This window comes from Pygocentrus nattereri, chromosome 24 (genome assembly GCF_015220715.1).
Source record: "Pygocentrus nattereri isolate fPygNat1 chromosome 24, fPygNat1.pri, whole genome shotgun sequence".
Classification (NCBI taxonomy): Eukaryota; Metazoa; Chordata; class Actinopteri; order Characiformes; family Serrasalmidae; genus Pygocentrus; species Pygocentrus nattereri.
The window spans coordinates 9,632,794-9,654,629 of NC_051234.1; the positions used below are offsets into that span (position 1 = coordinate 9,632,794).

The following is a 21,836-nucleotide window of genomic DNA, read 5'->3' on the forward strand; positions in this document are numbered from 1 at the left end:
TTGATTTTAGGGCTGAAAATGTTTTCAGAATTATCGTAAAACAGTGTCTCAGACATCAGGCTGCGTAATTATAACCATTTAATGTAGTAACTTTCTGTGACTGAGCTTTTAGAGGTGGACGTCTGATTTCTGTCACCGCCACTCTGAACAATTCTGACTCAGTAAGTTTCTCTAGAACAGAGCATTTCACACCAAACCACTCTGAACGACTCTGTTTACATCTTAATGTTCGAAATATGTAGAAATATTCAGAAAAATTGGTGGAAATTCTCTTTAACTGGCATTTTTTTCATGAAGTAATACATCTCTGTACCACTAGATGGCAGCAAAGGCGCTTCATTCTGACAGCCTGTGTCACATGTTCTTGCGGCCTGCAGGAAACATGGTGCTGTAGCGAAGCTCTGACTCCTGGCTTTCTGTTTTATTTCTGTCTTTCTTCAAGCCAAGAAGTAAGAGGACATGTCTGAAGCCCTTGTCTCTCGTTCCAACAGCTGTGGAAGGGTGAAAGGAGCTGAGGAGGTTCTGGCGGAGATCCGTTCTGACCTTCTAGAGTGTAAGGTGTGCTTCGAGAGGTTCTCCTCAGAGCAGACCGGACGGAGGCCCAGGAATCTGCCCTGCGGTCATGTGATCTGTCTGGGATGTGTCTGTGCCCTGGCACATGCTGTTTTGCGCCAGCTGGAGTGTCCTTTCTGTAGGCGGAAGTGCGATGTTGGTGGGACTTATGACTGCCAGGCCCTGCTTGACCTTCAGGACCTCCTTGGTTCAGCAGAACGTCCAAGATATTCATTAAATGTGCTTGGTTCAGACTCTTCTTGGTCAAATCCTCTACAACTTGAAAGGGGAGTCCAGTCCTGTGTGGAAGGACTGAGTTCGGGCCTCCTGCGTCTTCAGAATACCTTTGGAGGTTGGGGTGAACTCATCAACCCAACTGGTGTAGCTGTACTGGTATCAGCGGCAGTGGTGGTGGTCCATGGAGGTCACAAGAAAGTCACCATGTTCAACTCTCAGGGTCACTATCTGCATAGTTTTGGCTATTATGGCAATGGCCGGTCTGATCTCTGCCACCCTCTTGATGTTGCAATAACTCCCATTGGCCATGTTGTAGTGACCGATGCAGGTGACCATTCAGTTAAGGTCTTCTCCTCCAGAGGAACTCCTCTGGCCAACTTTGGGCCTTTTGAGCTGCCATGGGGTGTGGATGTGGACAAATGTGGGCACATTCTGGTGACCGATGCTCAAGCAGGGCTACTTTGGCAGGTAGTAATGGACCATAGGTGCAGTGTGGTGGTGGCTAAAGTGGTGGTCTTGAAGGACCTTCAGTGCCCAAGAGCTGTGGCTTCTTGCAGAGTTTCTGGACGTGTTGCAGTGCTGGAGGCTCAAAGACAGCACAATGGAAATTCTATACCAGCAAGGCTGAAGCTGTTCAGCAAAGACTTTGTCCTCCTAACGCAGGTGGACTGTTTCAGCCTGAACCTCCTGAACCCGATGGAGTTACACATCTCCTGTGTTACCTTTGATAGAAAAGGGGATCTGATTGTGGCTGATGCCCAACAAGGCCTCGTGTGGAGTTTGAGTGACCTGCACAAAACACCTACTCTGTCTCCACTGGTGAAGGCCAGACTGGAGCGTCCAGTAGGGCTGGTGGCAACAGAGCAAAACTCTCTGATCGTCTTGGACAGTGGAGACCACACTGTGAAGATATACTCGACCAGTGCAGATGACTCAGACGGTCCTAAAAGAAGCAAATCAATCTGAAAATATCTTGAGTTTTTCATTCCACCTTAAATGGTTCAGCTGTTGCAATTTTAAGATGGAATGAAAAATTCAAATAAAATGCTGTTATATAAGAAGAATCACAGAATCATCTTTTTATTATTCTTGATTGTAACGTGACATGCACTGCTGGGACAGGAATTCTATCATTTCTTAATTAAACTATTTGAATGCTTCTACAATAGTCTTCTTTTAATTTACAGAAAATATAAAGTATAATACTAAATATAAAGTATAGGACTACAGTATTCCTATAAGAATCTTATAGTAAGTTTGACAGTTACTGTAGTCACTTCAGGATACTCCATGGGTATTACAGATTACTATGGGAGAAAACAACAAGAGATCCAGAATGATGAACTGAGCTGTGTAGATGGTTCTAAAATGCCTAAGAAAGCTTTAGAACATCCAGAATAAAGATATGAATGTGTTATTTGCAATGTGGGAGATATGAAATGACTATAAATAGATCTTTAGAGGATATTACTGAATTTAAAATATTTAATAAAAAATATAAAATGTGTTCTGGTGTTTATTTTATGGTACTTCAACCTACTCCGTAAGTTGATATATTATACATTATTATATTATATACATATACATACACACACACACACACACACATTTATATATATATATATATATATATATATATATATATATATATATATATAGTATATGTACATATACACTTTAGAAACCATGGTTCTTCACGGTGTACGACCATGTACAGCCATGAACACCCAAACAACCCTCTGGGGTTTGCTTAATTGTGATAGGTTCTTCAGATGGATGTAGATGGTGCTATATAGACCCTTTTTGAAAATGTTTCTGTATAGCACCAAAAATATTTTATTGTTACAAGCTTGACATTGTCAAGAACCTTTTTGGTGCTACATAGAACCTTTTTGCAAAAGATTCTATACAGAACCATATACAACACTATATAAAACAATTATATATATTATATATATGTGTGTTTGTGTGTGTGTGTGTGTGTGTGTGTGTACTCTTAATAATAATATAGGTATTCAAATGGTTATAAATAAATAAATAAACATGTGTGTGGGTGTGTTTATACATAATCTTTGGCTGTGTGTCTGCAGATTTCTTTGAGAAACTGAAAGTGAGTCTCCTGAAAAGAATAGAAGCTGTAATAAAAGAAAAGAGTGGACACACTAAATACAGACCGATGTGTAATTATATTTAGTTGTCAAGGCTTCTGTGTAATTTTCTGCTTTTTGCCAGATGCTGTTAAAAGAATACCATGTACCTATTGGCTGTTTTGCCTGGAATTTACATATTGAAAGTGTGGTCTCTGACCTTTGCATAATACTGTATATATTTCTATATAAATGAAGCCATATCTGTCTCCATATGTATATCTATGTCTATATTAAGAAGGGCTGACTTTAGCAAAGTAGCCAGCAAGTTTACAACCAGTGTTGGACTCAGGCTTTAGCAGAGCTCAGTAACACAGATTAATAACTGATCATCACACTGATTTATCAGTCTACTCAGGCTTTAGCAGAGCTCAGTAACACTGAGATTAATAACCTATCGCATTGATTTATCAGTCTACTCAGGCTTTAGCAGAGTTCAGTAACACTGAGATTAATAACTGATCACATTGATTTATCAGTTTACTCAATTTTTAGTAGAGCTCAGTGACACTGAGATCAATAATTGATCACATTAATTTATCAGTGTACTCAGGCTTTAGCAGAGCTCAGTAACGCTGAGATTAATAACCGATCACATTGATTTATCAGTGTACTCAGGCTTTAGTAGAGCTCAGTAACACTGAGATTAATAACTGATCACATTGATTTATCAGTCTACTCAGGCTTTAGCAGAGCTCAGTGATGCTGAGATTAATAACTGATCACATTGATTTATCAGTCTACTCAGGCTTTAGCAGAGCTCAGTAATGCTGAGATTAATAACTGATCACATTGATTTATCAGTCTACTCAGGCTTTAGCAGAGCTTAGTAATGCTGAGATTAATAACTGATCACATTGATTTATCAGTCTACTCAGGCTTTAGCAGAGCTCAGTAATGCTGAGATTAATAACTGATCACATTGATTTATCAGTCTACTCAGGCTTTAGCAGAGCTCAGTAATGCTGAGATTAATAACTGATCACATTGATTTATCAGTCTACTCAGGCTTTAGCAGTAACTTCAGTGTTTGTAGAGGCCGTTAATCGAGGTTTTCTTCAGAATTCTTAGCAGGTTTGCTGTATGCCATAGTTAATAGTCAGTAGTTAAACAAGCATTGATGGTATTTCTTTTGAATATTGTCTTATTTTATACTAAACGTATAAATTATACATTTATTCTGAATACTGCGTTTTCGAAATGCAACTTGTGATGAATACAGATATTTAACTGTATAGGAATTCTGAATAGGAATTCCCAATACTTGTACTCCATTATATCCCTGTTATAACCCTGTTTACAACTAATATAGTACCTATACCTTTTTAAAAGTTTATTAAACTCTAAAAGTGAGCATTTAGATGAAGGTGTAATGGCCTTTGGCCCTGTCATTTTTTAATGTGGTCAGTAGTTTGAGCAGCTGCTGGAGACCCCAGTGCTACAGCTCGGGGAGTGGAGCTGAAGTTCCCCGCTAGCCTGTTTCTCACAGCCTCTAATCTCATTTTCCCCTCTCATTGGGACATATCCCGTGTCTGCAGGACCAGCTGAGCCTTTCTCAAAACTTCACTTCGCATTTTTGAGTCTGTTTAATGCTGCACCGGTTCGTTTTGTGTCCGTAAAGAAACTGCAGAGAGTTTTTTCCCTGCTAGCCGAACTGCTCCCAACGGAAGATGGCGGTCAGGATGCTGACTGAGGCTGAAGCTGGAGCTCCGCTGTGGCTCTTTTTAGCCAGATAGCGAGGTGGGAAAAGGTGGAAAATGTTCAAATTCTGACTGTTTCGTCTGCTGGGTATGGTGGGCTTCGTTTCAGGTGGGTATTTCCACCCTTTTGCCTTCCTCAGCGGCTCTTTTATTGCGGGACTTTGCGAAGACTTGAGTTGTTGGGCTAGCCGCGCATTACAATAACGAGACGGGAGGAAAAAAACAACGAAAAAGTGCATTAAAATGTCGGATACAAAGGTAAAAGTTGCTGTCCGAGTTCGTCCAATGAACCGAAGAGGTGAGTCAAAGCTCGTATCTGATCTTAGAAACTAGATTTCAACCTGTTTCGCCAGCTTCTTGTTCGAATTTTCCCGTTCCACCTTAAATGGTGCAGCAGTTACGTTCTGGAACCCTGAGGCGCCTGAATGGAACTGCTGCACCATTTAAGGTGGAACGGGGGAATGGGAACAAGAAGCTGATTTCTGCTTTGTCTTTCTAATGAGAGCTCATGCTCCATCATATTGCTTTGATAATGGCGTTAATCTAATGGGTTCGTAACATTTCTTAGCCTCTACAGTGGTTTTTGTGGGTTTTTTTGTGGTTGAACATGGCATTTCCAGTGAGTGAGAGGACTTATGTAGGCAAACTTTTCCCCATTGGCTTGCAGAGATTGAGCTGAGCACCAAATGTGTGGTGGAAATGGAAGAAAACCAGACAATCCTTCACCCACCGCCTTCAAACACAAAGGGAGACAGCAGGTAAAAGTGATCTGATATTTCCCGTGATCTGTTTTTTTTCTGCCAGACAGGTTCATATTCACCCCAAACTGGCCTTTAAACTTCAGCATGTAGTGACAATGGCATTGCAGATGTCCCACTGCAGTAGTTGGCAGGAAATGTGTTGTGGTGATGTGATTTAAGGTGAGTTTGAAATTGTTTGATGCTTGATGCACCGCAGCTTAAACAGTTCACAAGAGCCATGACCTGGTTTGGTGACTTGCTTTGGGCGTGTTTGCAGTGGCCTACAGTGGGAAGAGCCAGGCATTGCACCGAAAGGCCTGGGATAGTGTCCAGTTTCCAGCTTTGCCGAAGTTTAAACGTGAAAATGTCTGCACGTTACGTCATAACCAGCATTGAATCTGTCACAAGACAAAATAAGATGCTCTCGGCGGCGGTCAGACTCAAAATAGTTGGTGTTGTGGTGCTTCTTGATAGTGTTTCAGACCAGACGCAGGTTGTGAGGATGATCAAAGCTCATCCAGACTCTTTTTTCACCAAAAAAAAAAAAAAAAAAGACAGACTTGGCTCAGGAAACACATTCCAGTGTTGTAGTTGAACAGTTCACTCTGAATAGACTACCCAGGATGGGCAGGGCAGATACCTTCAGCATTTACAGTTAATACCACATTTGTGTGTCTGTGAATTGTGCCTTAGTGGGTAAAGTGGCCTAAATCCATGTTCCATTAAAACGGCTGTAAGTTCAGTGAAATAATGACTCAGTAAGAGTGAAAGTATCTTTCCAAAAACAACTTGGGTAGATGTAGAACAGTGGTCATAATTTTTTTTCCTGGCAATTAAAGCTGCACTATGTAAGAAATGTTTTTTTTTTTCCAGGAGAAAAGAAGCAGGTGTCATTAGTGGTGTTGGGTCGGATAAACGTCACACGCCCAGGTTAAAGTAGGGTCCGACTTAATGTTTAGGTCTCAGGTGACCTCAAAATCAGCATTATATTGATTAAGATATGATGACGACAGTAGATAATTCATTCACACATTTGGAAGATACGTTCTTAAGCAAGGGGAAGGGATCCGAAGCACAACCAACCCTACAAAACGCTCTTCTGCACATTGCAAGTAATTACACATGTCCACCACAGAGGTCGCCAAATCCCCAAAACTTAATGATTGCAGCTGTATTAGCCTTGTAATTAATTCTAATTAACTAATCTCACTGGTAAAACACTGGTAATCTCACTGATTAAAACACAAACAAATCACATTCTGTTTGTTGCAGTGTAAACACATTGTCATGAATGGCAGCAACATTAATAATAATTGTGAACAAGTAGCTCAGATGGTTTCACTAAGATAACAAAACGAAATTACACCCATAAAAAGGGAAAATTGTACAGTGTAATGTACAATATGCAGGAACTTTACTTGAGTGCATATGACTGTTAGGGATTGCATAGACTTGTCTAATAAATCCACTAGTGGGCGCTATGGACAGAAACGGACTAGTTGAGGACAGGTCTTGATATTCATCTCTGGTAAAAACTGAAGCGAGCAGAGAGGAGAGGACAGAAATCAGTTTTGGTGCTAAACACAAACCCCAGAGAACGTTATTAGTGTGGAAAAACTACATTTTTACTGAGTATGTTCACTTTAGGAGGCAGCAAGTTGGCAGTGTCGCCTAAAGTTTTTCTTTTGTGTGTGTTTTTGAGGCTGCTCTTCTGGTCGCATACTCTGTAAAGTTTCTGATGAGTAAATATAGAAAATTTTCATATATGTATTGCTGTTTAATTTAAAATATGAACTGCTGTTATAAGTTTACAGGCTTATAAGTTTCCATTTTTTGGACGACACTGTTGGGAAGAAGACTGAAAAGCTGGTGGCCAGTGACCAGTGACAGTGGCTACGATTAGTCCGAGGATTTTGTTTGAGCCAATCATTTTGCTCGTCCCTTTGCTGCATCACAGTTCACTTATATAAACTTAAGAAAATTTCAACTTGACGCTCCTCCATCATGCTTGACGCTAAATATTGGCTACAAATCATGTCCTCTCATAGGAAACGACTGGACGCCTGATGCTTTGTCACCAGCTAGTGTGAACGTACACTAAGACTGCGCTAAAAAACAGGCCTCATGATAAATTATGTCACAGTATGGTCTTCTGAGCATACCTTGGACATCCACAGCGCTTAAAGTACACTGACTGACTGACTGCATGTTTCATTGAAGTGTCAGCATAATTAGTCCTTTTCAGTTAGATTTAGTGCAGTGCAGTTTGTGAAACAATGAATAAAAGTCATTGTAGTTGTAGGTTTATTATAGTACATAGTATGTGAGGCACTACACATACTTTTTTTGGGCTGTTCCAGCTTTTCAAATCTTAAATGTTGGGATGCATGTCATGTATTTTGAAAACGTCTTGAGGTACGGGCCATTTGACTGACATCATTTAGTATGACTTGTGCAATGACAACAAAGTACTAGTCAGAAAAGGCATGAAGATTTCGTTTACTTGATACCTACAATTTCGAACGCAATTCAGGGATGACATTTAAAAACAGGTTTTCTAGCTCAGTGACTGTGAGGATGAGGGAGTCGCAGACGAACGCAGATAAGAAATAAGCGTGTTTTTTAATGACATGGTAAAGTACAGCAATGGACATAAGGGCAAAACAGAACCGTAGTCCAGCCTATAGTCAAAAAGATACAAATCCAAAAGACAGAGGCAGAGGTACCCAAAATAGGGGCAAGGCAAAAAAACAAAAGTCATCAAACCAGTATGGAAGTCTAAGCACATGAAAGCAAACGGCACAAGAATAAACGCTCGGTAAGGTTCGGCGGAACAATACTTCGCATCGAGGCTGGTGAAAGTCTGGGCTTAAATAGCTCAACCTAAGAGTCCCTTGATTACTAATGTAGGTGTGAATCCTTAATAATCAGGAGACTGAGATCTCCGCCAGGAGTGGGGTTGGGAGTAGGATGTCAGGTGAGACTCCAAAGGATTCTGGGATGTGGAGTCCCTGTCTTGCGTGGCTGGCGTTGAGTGCGTGACAGTGACTCAGTATCTCGTTCTGAAAGGCTTAGTGGTGAGTGCTGCCTGCTGCTAGTATTTAGCTTGATAAACATTTGTTTATTTTGCATCTTTTTTTAGATTTCTACCCAATTTTCTCCCCAATTTAGTCATCTTCAATTCAAGCCTCTAGTTAGGACCCCCCCAGTCACATGATACTGTCAACACTAGGAGGGTGAAGGCAAACACAGGCTTCCTCCGAGACCTGTAAAGCTCCACCACACCTTTTCAAACTGCTGCTCACTCAGCATCACTGGACAGCTGAACGTGCTCTGAGAAAAGCGTCAACCGCCAGATCTGTTACGTCAGCTAACAGACGCCTGCGCTGACTAGCATCGCGTAGAGTGATGAGGGTAGAAGGGGCGGCAGTATTGAGTATATTATGTTTACTATGTTTCTGGCCCAGCTCTCCTGCAGTGAACATCTCACACCTCGCATCTCCTGCCCCAGTGCCTATTAGCAATCTACTAACATAGTACTTTTCACTGATATCTGGAACACTCACAATCTTTTAATGTGGTAATCACAACTAGTCGACTACTTTTTCTGTATGACTTGTCAATTCGTTATAATTACATCTCCTAATAACTGTGAATGTAGGTGTTACCACCCGTCTGTGTGGGCTTATTGGTAAATAACATAAGATGATTTCTCCATATTAGATAACATTTGGCAGAAAGAGCACTTTGTTTAAAAGTTATGCTGTAAGACGCACTTGCTCTAGGCTTCTTTTCTGCTGCACGCAGTTTAGAAACATTTAGCAAGTCATGTGCAAGAGATCGAAGAGAGGGATAAAGTCCCACAATCCCATGCACGCTTGAAATCTGTCACTGCTCTGCAAATTACTCATCTATTTTCAGGAGGTTATATTAGGACTCTACTGAAGTATTTCCGAATCGTGTTAACACAGTTAATAACATCCTAAAGACAGTCAAGTCAGTTTATTAGATCAGTTTGTAATTACTGAATATGTATTTACTGGCTCACATAAAGCAGCATCATCACTGTTTGTTACGTCTGTCTTTAGGTAAATTGATATGTTCTTTTACAAACACATATTTTATAATTGTTATTTGCTGTTCTCAGTTTGTTAATACTGTCTTAAGGCTGTATCAACAGGGCAACATCACAAGATATCAGGTCTCATGATCGCTCTGTGCTAAAATCCTCTCATTCACACTGCATTCAGATGGAGGGATAAGGCACGTATTGAAATAGCAGCGGAGTGTTTACAGTCGTATGCAAAGGTTTTGGCACCCCTGGTCAAATAGCATTATTTAGTTGATTTTGTGTAATATCTTCTACAGAGAACATACTTATGCACACATTAATGCACTTTTTTTTTGTTGAATTTAACGTACTGGAGAAGAATAAAACATATTTAGGATTGAAGCGTGCAGTGCTTAGAACTCTGTTGTATTTGATAGGATTTTTCTTCTTATTTTTATTTAGGTTCTGTTTTTCTCCGATATTTGAAACTTTATTTTAATTATTTAAAACTTTCTTTCAAACAAATCAATAGAAATTGTGCATCGAAACATGTTAATTTTACATTGGCTTGTTCAAACTTTTGTACATGACTGTATAGTGATGGGGCGGCACGGTGGCGTGGTGGGTAGCGCTGTCGCCTCACAGCAAGGAGGGCCTGGGTTCGATTCCCCGGCCGGGTGACCGGGGTCCTCTCTGTGTGGAGTTTGCATGTTCTCCCCGTGTCTGTGTGGGTTTCCTCCGGGTTCTCCGGTTTCCTCCCACAGTCCAAAGACATGCAGTCAGGCCAATTGGATGTGCTAAATTGTCCCTAGGTGTGAGTTTGTGAGTGAGTGTCTGTGTGTCTGCCCTGCGATGGACTGGCGACCTGTCCAGGGTGTATCCTGCCTTCCGCCCGAAGACTGCTGGGATAGGCTCCAGCTCCCCCCCGTGACCCTGACGGAGAAGCGGCTTAGAAAATGGATGGATGGATGGATGGATGGCTAGTGATGTCACTATACTCACCTCAAATGTAGTCAGTCAGCCGAGACAAGTTTGGTGTCTGAAGTGGAGTTTTTTCACCAGGTTTATGTAGCTAACAGGTAAGAGAAGGTTATACCCCTCAAATGAGCATTGTGCTAACTGCATATCTAAACCTATCTTGTGCTTCTTACTGTATTCAGCTATACAGTTATCTATGAAATGGACAAAAGTAAGGACCAATTCAGGCTTCAGAATGTTTACTACTGGTGACGCACAGAAATGAAAATTCTTAGCCAGAAATAAACTTTAGGACATACTAGGCCAAAATCTGAACATGAAAATGCTAACCATAAACATGAACCAGTGGACAGAACCTGCAGCTCTGTTATGGTCGCGGGTCCACAGCAGAATTAGATTTGTAGAGAAACGTCCCAGAGAGATTTAAGATGAACATCGATAATTTGGACATGAATAGACTTTTTTTTTAGTTTATAATCACTCCAGCTGGTTTCCTGATACATTTAGTTTGCAACAAGAAAGTGTCAACCAAAAGGAACGACGAAAAGTAAGATATTTGACTTTGAAATGTAGTGGAGTGGTAGTAAAAGTCACCCAAAATGGGAATACTTCAGTAAAGTACAGATACACGAAAAAAGTACTTAAGTACAGTAACTAATTACATTTACTTAGGTACCGTCCACCACTGGAAACTGAAGTAGTTACACGTGGCTGATATTTTCACTGCTGGTCTGATGCAGCTCAAACTGTTTGAATGTGTCTGTGCTTAATCACTGCTTTACGCCTGTTTAATCATTGTTTTATCCAAACATTGGATAATATCCTACTATTTCTAGTTATGTGATGTACTTTAGTCCATGTTTATAGATAACAGTCAATCATACAGTGTCAGAAATTGCATAATCAAGTATGTTTGAGATACTGAACACCTCCACAGAGTTTAAAGACAGTAAGAGATGATTTAGACATACAGTTAGCCCAATGATAATTGGTGCTAAAGCAGTTATTACAGAAGCTTCCATTACTTCCTATATTAGCCTCTTAACTCGAGGGCTAAAATGAAACAAGCAAACTTCAGACGCCAAACATGTCTTGACTGGTCGACTCTATTTCTGGTAAAGGGCGTAAACACTAAACAAAATTTTTGTCCAAACTGTTGCTTTACTGTGCCGCAGGATGTCTTTTTGGTGCAGGACAGAAAAGGTGAGGGAACTCTCGCATTTCACAGGCAGCAAGCAGGTCTTTCAGTGTCACATCAAGAAGAGCGATGAAGGAAACTACCACTTCAGCAGTTTTATTAGTGTGGGGCTGATAGAGGCAAGCTGGAAGACACACAGCAGAGCTCAGCTTACCAGCTCTGAGTGGCTGTATTGCAGCAGATCTAAGGCAGAACAATTTAGGGAAAAGATCTAATAGAAATTGCAATTTATTTTCCTGCAAGACCTGCACTGCCACATTTTCTGACTTGAGGCTTGAATGCTGAACAGCGCATGGGTGTTATATCAGTCCTCATTGGTCTGTCTCAACTACAGGCAATTTGTAATGGAAGTAATGGTAGTATATACCCTGGATTTCTACAACCCCGATTCCAATGAAATGTGTAAAACATAAATAAAAACAGAATACAATGATTTGCAAATCCTTTTCAACATATATTCAATTGAATACACTACAAAGACAAGATATGTAATGTTCAAACTGATAAACTTTATTGTTTTTTGCAAATATTCACTCATTTTGAATTTGATGCCTGCAACATGTTCCAAAGAAGTTGGGACAGGGGCGTGTTTACCACTGTGTTACATCACTTTTCCTTTTAACAACACTCAATAAGCGTTTGGGAACTGAGGACACTAATTGTTGAAGCTTTGTAGGTGGAATTCTTTCCCATTCTTGCTTGATGTACAACTTCAGTTGCTCAGCAGTCCGGGGTCTCCGCTGTCATATTTTGCGCTTCATAATGCACCACAAATTTTCAATGGGAGACAGGTCTGGACTGCAGGCAGGCCAGTCTAGTACCCGCACTCTTTTACTAGCAGGGATGTCCCTGAAAAAAATGGCAGCATATGTTGCTCCAAAACCTGTATGTACCCTTCAGCATTAATGGTGCCTTCACAGATGTGCAAGTTACCATGCCATGAGCACTAACACACCCCCATACCATCAGAGATGCTGGCTTTTGAACTTTGCACTGATAACAATCTGGACAGTCCTTTTCCTCTTTGGCCCGGAGGACACGACGTCCATGATTTCCAAAAACAATTTGAAATGTGGACTCGTCAGACCACAGGACACTTTTCCACTTTGTGTCAGTCCATCTCAGATGAGCTCGGGCCCAGAGAAGCTGGCGGCGTTTCTGGGTGTTGTTGATATATGACTTTCACTTTGCATGGCAGAGTTTTAACTTGCACTTGTAGATGGAGCGACAAACTGTGTTCACTGACAACGGTTTTCTGAAGTGTTCCTGAGCCCATGTGGTAATATCCGTTACAGAATGATATCGGTTTTTAATGCAGTGCCACCCAATTTTGGATCTAGAATTTCTGATTGGTGGTATTGTGGAAATCTGGATCTAGAACTTCTGATTGGTGGTATTGTGGAAATCTGGATCTAGAACTTCTGATTGGTGGTATTGTGGAAATCTGGATCTAGAACTTCTGATTGGTGGTATTGTGGAAATCTGAATCTTGTAGAATTTCTGATTGTGGTATTGTGGAAATCTGGATCTAGAATGTCTGATTGGTGGTATTGTGGAAATCTGGATCTAGAACTTCTGATTGGTGGTATTGTGGAAATCTGAATCTTGTAGAATTTCTGATTGTGGTATTGTGGAAATCTGGATCTAGAATGTCTGATTGTGGTATTGTGGAAATCTGGATCTAGAATTTCTGATTGGTTTTATTGTGGAAATCTGGATCTAGAGTTTCTGATTGTGGTATTGTGGAAATGTGGATATAGAACTTCTGATTGGTGGTATTGTGGAAATCTGAATCTTGTAGAATTTCTGATTGGTGGTATTGTGGAAATCTGGGTCTAGAATTTCTGATTGGTGGTATTGTGGAAATCTGGATCTAGAATTTCTGAGTGGTGGTATTGTGGAAGAGGCATGACACCACATTTTCAAGCCATTTTACTAGCTAGAAGAAAATGTGACATTCTTGAGGTGAACCCGAACTCACCTCTTTATATTGCTTAAGCAGTTTTATAGATGGACGCTCTGGATGCCTCTCTCTTAATTCCAGGTCAGTGGTGTGTGTTCAGGCAGTACGGTCACCTGAAAATCAGGGCTGGTTAATCGCTAACCGTGCCACTGTGGCCAGACATCCAGTTAACACGCATTAGCCCATATTTAGAGTAATTACCTGAGGGATAATGACTGGAAATTATTCCACACACTTAAGCTGGACTTGGTTTCAGGGCCAGTAAACACAACCCTGGTTTTGTTTCGCAGGTCAAATTTTATGGTTATTATAGATGATGTGAAATAACTGTGTTTATCCAGCCACTTTGCCTTTTAGCACTGCTTATTATGTTGTTACCCATTAACCCTTAAAAGTCAAAGCTAGTGCTCGTGATAACGAAATCATGCTGTAATTTTACCTGAGTTATCACTGACTTCTGTCTCATTGAAACAAGTAGAGAAATTGTGTCTCAGTCTACAGTACATTTGTGTTATATATTGAATGGGATTTTAATTTAATGTGATTTTTAAAATGAAAATTTTATTTAATGAAAATGTATTGCATAAAGAAAAAACACCCTTCACTTTTTGCTGTTCTTGCCAGTTTTTGACATCAAAACAAATAAAAATATCACAAGGTAAAAATTTTTTAATTAAACTACTGTGTAATTATGTAGTTGAACTGTGGCAAAACAAATGTAATAATTTTTGCATTCTAGGAATCATACCCAGTATTTCCTAGTAGGGGAATTATACCCATTTTTCAAATTTTCTGCATCATTCGGTGTGTGATATGTGAAGAGTCATTCAGAACGTTTGGGTGTGAAATGGTTCAAGTGTCTTTACAGTGGTGGTGATAGGAACCAGGGGTTGCCCTGACTGCAACATAAATATAGACATTTTAGTTACTATCCAAAACCACCAGTTAACCTACACAAGTTTTCTGAGTTTTATATGGAATGTTGATGATGGAAAATAGTTATAAATCTGTAAAAAAAAGTTTTTTGGGGGAACTATTTTTCTTCACAGCATTGTCCATGTATCCCTCCACCATGTGTGGATTTTAAAAATATTTTTAAGACCAAAATTGTCTCAAAACTATCATACAACAGTGTCTCAGTCATCAGGCAGTGAAGTCATAACCATTTTATGTAATAACTCTGTGAGGGAGCTTTTAGAGGTGGACGTCTGGTTCCCATCACCACCACTGTGAACAATTCTGACTCTGTGAGCTTCTCTAGAACAGAGTGTTTCACGCCAAACCACTCTCATCGACTCAGTTTACATGACATCCAATTAATCATGTAGAAATTTTGGAGATGGCATAGTTAGAGCACTGATGCAGAGTGGTATTTTAATTCTAGTGTATTTCTCAGCTCTCTGAAAGAGATCCGTGGTGAACAGTGTTTTTCTCTCAGGCTGTTAAGAGCACCTGTTACTGTGAGCGTGACATGTGTCTGCATTTATAAGCTGTACGTCATCACTTCTGAAAAGGCCCCAAGCATACATATATCACTGTTGTCGGAAGAAAACCTCGTATTTCCAGAATGATAACTTTACAGAAGAAGGAAAAAACATACTGTACTTTTAATGTAAGTCAGTGGAACCAGACGTCTTTTCAAGTCTTTTTGGTCCATTCATCATGAAATTTATATGCAATTAAAATGCCAAGATGCATTTTCAAAATATTAAAAAAAAAAAGATAAAAGGTTTTGTTCTGACAGCAGCGATATATGTGTATGTATTTATGAGTATATATATATATATATATATATATATATATATATATATAGAGAGAGAGAGAGAGACAGATTAAAGATCATGAAAGTGCTAATTTAATAAGGCACTGTAACTGTGGTTCTATGCAAAAGGCACCCTTGGTAAAAAAAAAAACCAGACACTGTAATGCACAATTACTGATTATTTGCTGAATTTAACACATTAGAAAACTAAAAACATAAAATGTAGCCTGTGCAAAGAATTTGGCATGTTTAATAAAGTTAGTAAGTAAGTAAAATTTATTTATACAGCACTTTTCACAGACACAAGCCCCAAAGCACTTTACAAAACATAACACAATATAAAATATACGACATGACACAGTACAAAAAAATTAAAAACTAAACAGGGCTGGCAATGCCTTAGCTGCCTTGACCATTTATCCAAATGCCTGGTTAAAAGGGTAGGTCTTTAGTTGCTTTTTGAAAGACTCCACAGAATCAATTGATCTTAAAAAAGGGGGCAGTGTATTCCATAATTTAGGAGCGAAGACCTCAAATGCTCAATCTCCACGAGTCTTTAATCGAGAACGTGGAACAGACAGTAAATTTAAATTACTCGACCTAAGAGAGCGAACTGATACATATGGATGAAGCAGATCAACCACATACATAGGAGCCTGACCATGCAATGCTCTGTAAGTAAGTGTAAGGATTTTAAACTGAATCCTATACTCAACAAGAAGCCAGTGTAATGAAACTAACAGAGGGGTAATGTGAGACCGTCTATTTGACTTGGTCAGTAGCCTTGCTGCAGCATTCTGAATCACCTGCAGTCGGTCACGAGCAGACTTACTAAGTGAAGAGAAAAGAGCATTACAGTAAGCAATACGAGATGAGATAGATGCAAGTATAAGCATCTCTAGCTCCACCCTTGAAACTACAGACCTCAATTTACTAATATTCCTTAAGTGGAAAAAACAAGATCTTGTCAGTTGTTTAACATGTGTGTCAAACAATAATGACTGATCATAAATGACACCCAGATTACGCAGGCTGGAGTGGACAACAGGGGAAAGAAGACCAAGATTTTGTTTAATCATTGGAGTAACCTTGTCAGGAGCAACAATCAAGATTTCAGTCTTATCAGCATTCAGCTGTAGAAAATGATTTGATGTCCATTCTCTGATAGCTTTAAGACAGTCCATGAGCCTACATAGACTATGGACCTCACTAGGTTTAAATGAGAAATAAAGCAGAATATCATCAGCAAATAAATGATATGCAATATTCAAACTACTAATAATCTGCCCCAAAGGCAACATATACAAAGAAAACAGCAATGGCCCCAAGACCGAACCCTGTGGAACCCCACAGGATAATGGAGTTGACTCAGACACAAAATCTGCAATAGTCACAGTGAAGCTTCTCTCAGTGAGATACGATTTAAACCAGTCTAGTGCTGTGCCAGATATGCTCACCCAGTCACGTAACCTATTTATCAGAATTTGATGGTCGACAGTGTCAAACGCAGAGCTAAGGTCGAGTAAAACTAAAACTGAGCAATCACTTGCATCAGCCGACATTAACAAATCATTAGAGACCCTCAGGAGAGCGGTCTCCGTAGAGTGTCGATTACGAAACCCAGACTGGAAATGGTCATACATATTGTATTTCTCTAAAGCAGCAGTGAGTTGATTGGCCACCACCTTCTCTAAAGTTTTAGCCATAAAAGGAAGTTTGGATATAGGCCTGTAATTCTTTAGCACAGCTGAGTCTAAATTTGCTTTCTTTATTAACAGGTGAACAGTAACATGTTTGAAATAAGATGGAACACAGCTAGTAGTCAAAGAAGAATTAAAAATAGCTAGAACTGCAGGGCCAATACTTGGTAAATCTTTTAAAAATAAAAATGAAGGTATCACATCCAGCACACATCCAGCACCGATAGGCTGGAAGGAGTCCAAACCAGCAAAAGAGGGTGGGAGACTAATGTTAAATGCACACGTCTCAGGCTTAATACTGGACCTAATAGCCATGACCGTATCCGCAAAAAATGAAAGAAACTTATTACAATCTTTGACAGAAAAGCATGGCAATGTTGCAGGTGGTGGAGAAACAATATTACTAATAGTATTAAATAAAATCTTAGAATTTCTTTTAGAAGATGAAATTAAGTTGGCAAAGTAAGCAAACCTAGCTTCCTTTACTAAAGCATTAAAAGACGAAGATCTTTAAGATAGAGGCAATGAACTTCTAACCCAGTAGCTTTCCATAATCTCTCAGACCTACAACACTTCTGTCTTAGAGAATGAAATATGTCCTGTTTTGTTTTAATAAATAATTAAATAAAAATTTTAATTCAATAAATTGGAATTGTGCTGTAAAAATGAGCAGAAAATGTATATATATTTAAGTTAGCGCTTGCACCGATCCTGTACCCAATCAGATATCATCACTTAATTAGCCTTTCAGGAGTCGGTCAGTCAGTGAAGCAGCTAACTGTGAAACCTGAGACCTGGAGCTGAGCAGTGAGGGAGACAGAGCTGAGAGCGCTGGAGCCGAGACAACAGGACTCAGTACAGCAGAGCTGAGTGTGCAGGAGGTGTGTACAGTACAGTCAGGGATGGTGCAGGTGATCACAGAGGCAGTGAATATCAACATATCGACAGCTGTTAAAGCGGGATTAGTTTTAATGGAGCAGGTCGGGTAATAATAATTTTAGCATGGTTAGTCTTATTTACCATCCAAACTCCATATAGGGGTGGGAATCTCTAGGCACCTCACAATTCAATTTGATTATGATTCAGAGGCTGCGATTATAAAACAATTATTAGTGCATTTTAATGCAACTTTTTTGATGAGGCAGGTGAACTGGAAGATTCATTCACTGCTCTTGTTTGGAGCACGTAAGACATTGGCTGTCGTTCATCTGTCATAAACTTGCACTGTCACGGTGAAATAAGTTTGTGTGGTAATAGATATCCACGCAGCACAAGTTATAGCTGTCTGACCCTGTTTGCTTCAGTGATTTCATAACTTCGGTTGTGGTCTTGTTGTAGTGATATCTTTGAGACGGGGTGCTGAATCTCAGCTCCAAAGTGTGCAACAACTGAGAAATGGCATGCAGACTGCAGGTCACATAGCAGTGCAGTATCGCCAAGCTAGTAGCTACGAAAAGATAGAGATTTAAGACAAATATTTGGAGACAAATGACATTTATGAGCAGCGCAGTTGGATTCCTGGTACATTAAATCTGCAACAGGAGACTGTCGAACACTACAAAGTTGTGAAGATGAAGTTGCTTCTTTTTCAAATTTTCCCGCTCCACTTTCAATGGTGCAGCATTTACATTTAGCACCTCAGTCAGAATTTAAGGTGGAACGGGAAAAATCGAACGAGATGCTGGAGAATAAAAAGCAACTTCAGCCTCGTAAAACAGCCGAACATTGAGAGACATTTAACAAGAAACTGTTCAGCTTTTGAGTAAACGTCTTCTGGCAGAGATGGGAGGAAAGCAGCTGATCTAAAGCTTAAAGCAGAGCAAAGTAAATCTGCCTTTTCGTTTATATTATTTAGCCTATACTAGGACATCAGCACATACTGAGACATATTGGACACAGAATGTTCCCAAGGTGGTTTGATTTTTGTTGAAAGGTCAAAATGGCTTTTCTTAACATTTGGGTTGTGACTCCTGACCTAATCTGGCTTTTAATGCAGTAGGTGCCGGTCGGATTTCTAGCTCATCTAGTTGTGTTTTTGTTATGTGCCGCCACAAACTGTCCGAGTGCTACGCTTCTGCACTTCCAAGTTCCGCCTTTTGAGTTCCATCAATATTTGTGGAAAGGTCAAAATGGCTTTTCTTAACATTTGGGTTGTGACTCCTGACCTAATCTGGCTTTTAATGCAGTAGGTGCCGGTCGGATTTCTAGCTCATCTAGTTGTGTTTTTGTTATGTGCCGCCACAAACTGTCCGAGTGCTACGCTTCTGCACTTCCAAGTTCCGCCTTTTGAGTTCCATCAATATTACGTTATCAATTAAAATGTAGAAAATTGATTTTTGATGTTTTGAATCGATTCAGAATCTTCCATGTTCGGCTTGCGATGCATCGTAGAATTGCCCCCCCCCCCAACTCCATAGTTGTTAAAGAACAAATAAATCCAAATATCAAATTGGTATTGGCTGATTGACTGAAGGTTTCAACGTTGGAATCAGAACAGAAAACGTGGTATTGGTCATTAAAGTTTGTATATCTATTTAATTTAGCATGCCAGCTGACCTGGGGTGCTCAGACATTCGCATATGACTATGTTTTGCTGCTGTCTGAGTTATCACTTTCTAAAATGTTCTTGAGCAGGTTCTGTGTCTCTGGCTTTCTCACGGTAGTTAGAGTAAACAGTGTTTAATAACTGAGGAGTGAACGGTGCTGTAGGGCAGGAGGGGGCGGAGGAGAGGGGTTTCATTTCCATTCTTCGAGACTCCTGCACCCGTCTTAACGCTCGCTCTCTGGTTTCAGGTTGCTTTCAAACGTTCAGATGACAAATTCGCTTAGGTTTGAAATATGAGTGTGTGAAACGGTTAAAGAAGGAGAGATAGCATCAGAGAGAGATGGAAAAGGATGAGGAGAAACACCTAAGGCAGTCGTCTGAAGAAGTGGGGGAGCTCGTCTGGGAATACCCCGACTGGTTTTGAAAGAATGCTAACGGTGAATAAAAGCTAATGAGCCCTGTTAGCATGATCTCACTCTGTCGCTATGAGCATTTTTGAAAGTGATCCAAGAAGCCTTTACGAGTCAAGAGGTGTTATTTTGTTCTGCATTTGATTTACATGCAAAAATATCTTCTAATTCACGTTTCATGGCCCAGTTTATTAATTTCTTATTTTATTTATTTAACTGTTGTATAAAAGCAATAGAACACTCAAGGTCATGTGTTATTGCCAATAACGTCACGGCTGTGATGACCTACGGCTACCAAATTTCACTATAACATGCTCTCTCGAGTCTTCTATTGCTTAAATATCAAATTGGTATTGGCTGATTCTCAAGGTTTCAATATTAGAATCAGAATAGAAAATGTTGTATTGATAATTAAGGTTTATATCTAAATTATATCTATTTAATTTAGCATGTCTGCTGACCTGGGGTGCTCAGACTTTTGCATACAATTATGTTTTGCTACTGTCTGATTTATTGCTTTCCAGAATGTTCTTCAGCAGGATCTGCATCTCTGGTGCTGTTGTTGGAAGAAAACCTCGTATCTCGATTTTTGTCGTTTGAAAGTACCTGTTGCCCTTTGTAGACTCATTCAGATTATAGATTAAAACTGCTGTGTTTATTCTCACTCTACTCAACAATCTGATGGACAATCATCATGTTTATGGGCACTCTACAAGTTATCAGATCTAAAATGACACGCCTACATGGAGAACCACTTAGAGTGAACGTTACTATCACGGCGTGCATCACGTAAGTCCAGTCAGAGTGAGATGAGCAGCAGTGAGCAGTGCTTGTGTTTTTAATGACTTCAGATTTTTTTAATGATGTCAGATTCAGGAAAACATCCTTCACATGTCCTTATTAAAGAAGGCCAAGCGGAAGAAGTCATGTTCTGAGACACATAAGCTGGACTTCCGTCTATCTTTTAAAGATCAGAATATAAACTTCGCCACCTCTGCAGACCCGTTTCTGTTCCATCACGTTGAACGTTATAAACGTTCTCTATGACGCGACGCACATGCAGAACAGACTTAAAATTTCCCATAGGGAATGTAATCAGATACACGGATATTATTCTTCTATTTAATGGATTATTTACAGGATTACCCACTTCGATCAATCAGGTCGAAACTATATTCTGAATGGCCTTAATCGGACCAGACTATCCCGACTGAAGTGTTTACATGGACTAATCCGACTAAGATATTAGTTGGATTATTAATGGATTATTAGGCTACATGTAAACGTGGCTACTGTGTGTAAATTTCATGATGAACTGACCAAAAGAAACGACCCATTGACTTCCATTAAAAGTGAAGTGTTTTTCCTTCTCCTGTAAAGTTCTCATTTTGGAGATACAAGGTTTTGTTCCAACAGCATGATATGTATAAAACAGAAGTCAGAGAACACCCTTCATTTGTTTATTTGGCGGTTAAAACAGCCTTTAGATTCAAGCTATTCATTTTTCAGGAGATATTTCTGAGGAGATTAGATGTAAGATAGTCCTGTTGCAAAAAGAAGGAGAAGGTCAAAGGAAAATAAACAAGAGTTTTAAAAAATGGGTCTCCTAACAACCATCTGGAAGACCTGGTAAACACCAAAAATGCCCCATCAGTTAAGCATTACTTAAAGCTTTCATCTTTAAGAGAGAGGAGAAAATCAAGCTGCTTCAGATCTGAAAACATCCACAGGTGTTTCTGTCCATCCTTCCACTGTGAGAAGACCACTCAGTGCGGTGGGTCTGAAAGGACGTGTAGCTGATCAAGAAGAACCTCACTGAGAAAAGGAGACGGACACATCAAACAAAGAAGCTG

The 21,836-nt window shown here is 39.8% G+C and overlaps 2 protein-coding genes across 5 annotated transcripts in view; both read left to right on the plus strand.

The window, feature by feature from the left end:
- Positions 1-356: 356 nt before the first annotated feature.
- On the plus strand, positions 357-2,239 carry LOC108426346 (E3 ubiquitin-protein ligase NHLRC1). The gene has a single exon (XM_017695759.2). The coding sequence runs from the start codon at positions 460-462 to the stop codon at positions 1,753-1,755; it is 1,296 nt and encodes a 431-aa protein (XP_017551248.2). The 5' UTR covers positions 357-459; the 3' UTR covers positions 1,756-2,239.
- Positions 2,240-4,384: 2,145 nt separating this feature from the next.
- The window catches only part of kif13a (kinesin family member 13A), a 108,756-nt gene continuing 91,304 nt past the window's right edge, over positions 4,385-21,836 (plus strand). For all 4 annotated transcript variants that reach the window (XM_037534164.1, XM_037534166.1, XM_037534165.1 and 1 more), the window contains exons 1-2: positions 4,385-4,934; positions 5,304-5,394. In XM_037534164.1, coding sequence (XP_037390061.1) covers positions 4,880-4,934; positions 5,304-5,394 — 146 coding nt within the window. In that variant the 5' untranslated portion in view covers positions 4,385-4,879. The remainder of the gene's footprint in view (positions 4,935-5,303; positions 5,395-21,836) is intronic.

Bases quoted from the DNA above. Each gene is read 5' to 3' on its own strand.
- LOC108426346 (XM_017695759.2), top strand. From the start codon at position 460: ATGTCTGAAGCCCTTGTCTCTCGTTCCAACAGCTGTGGAAGGGTGAAA.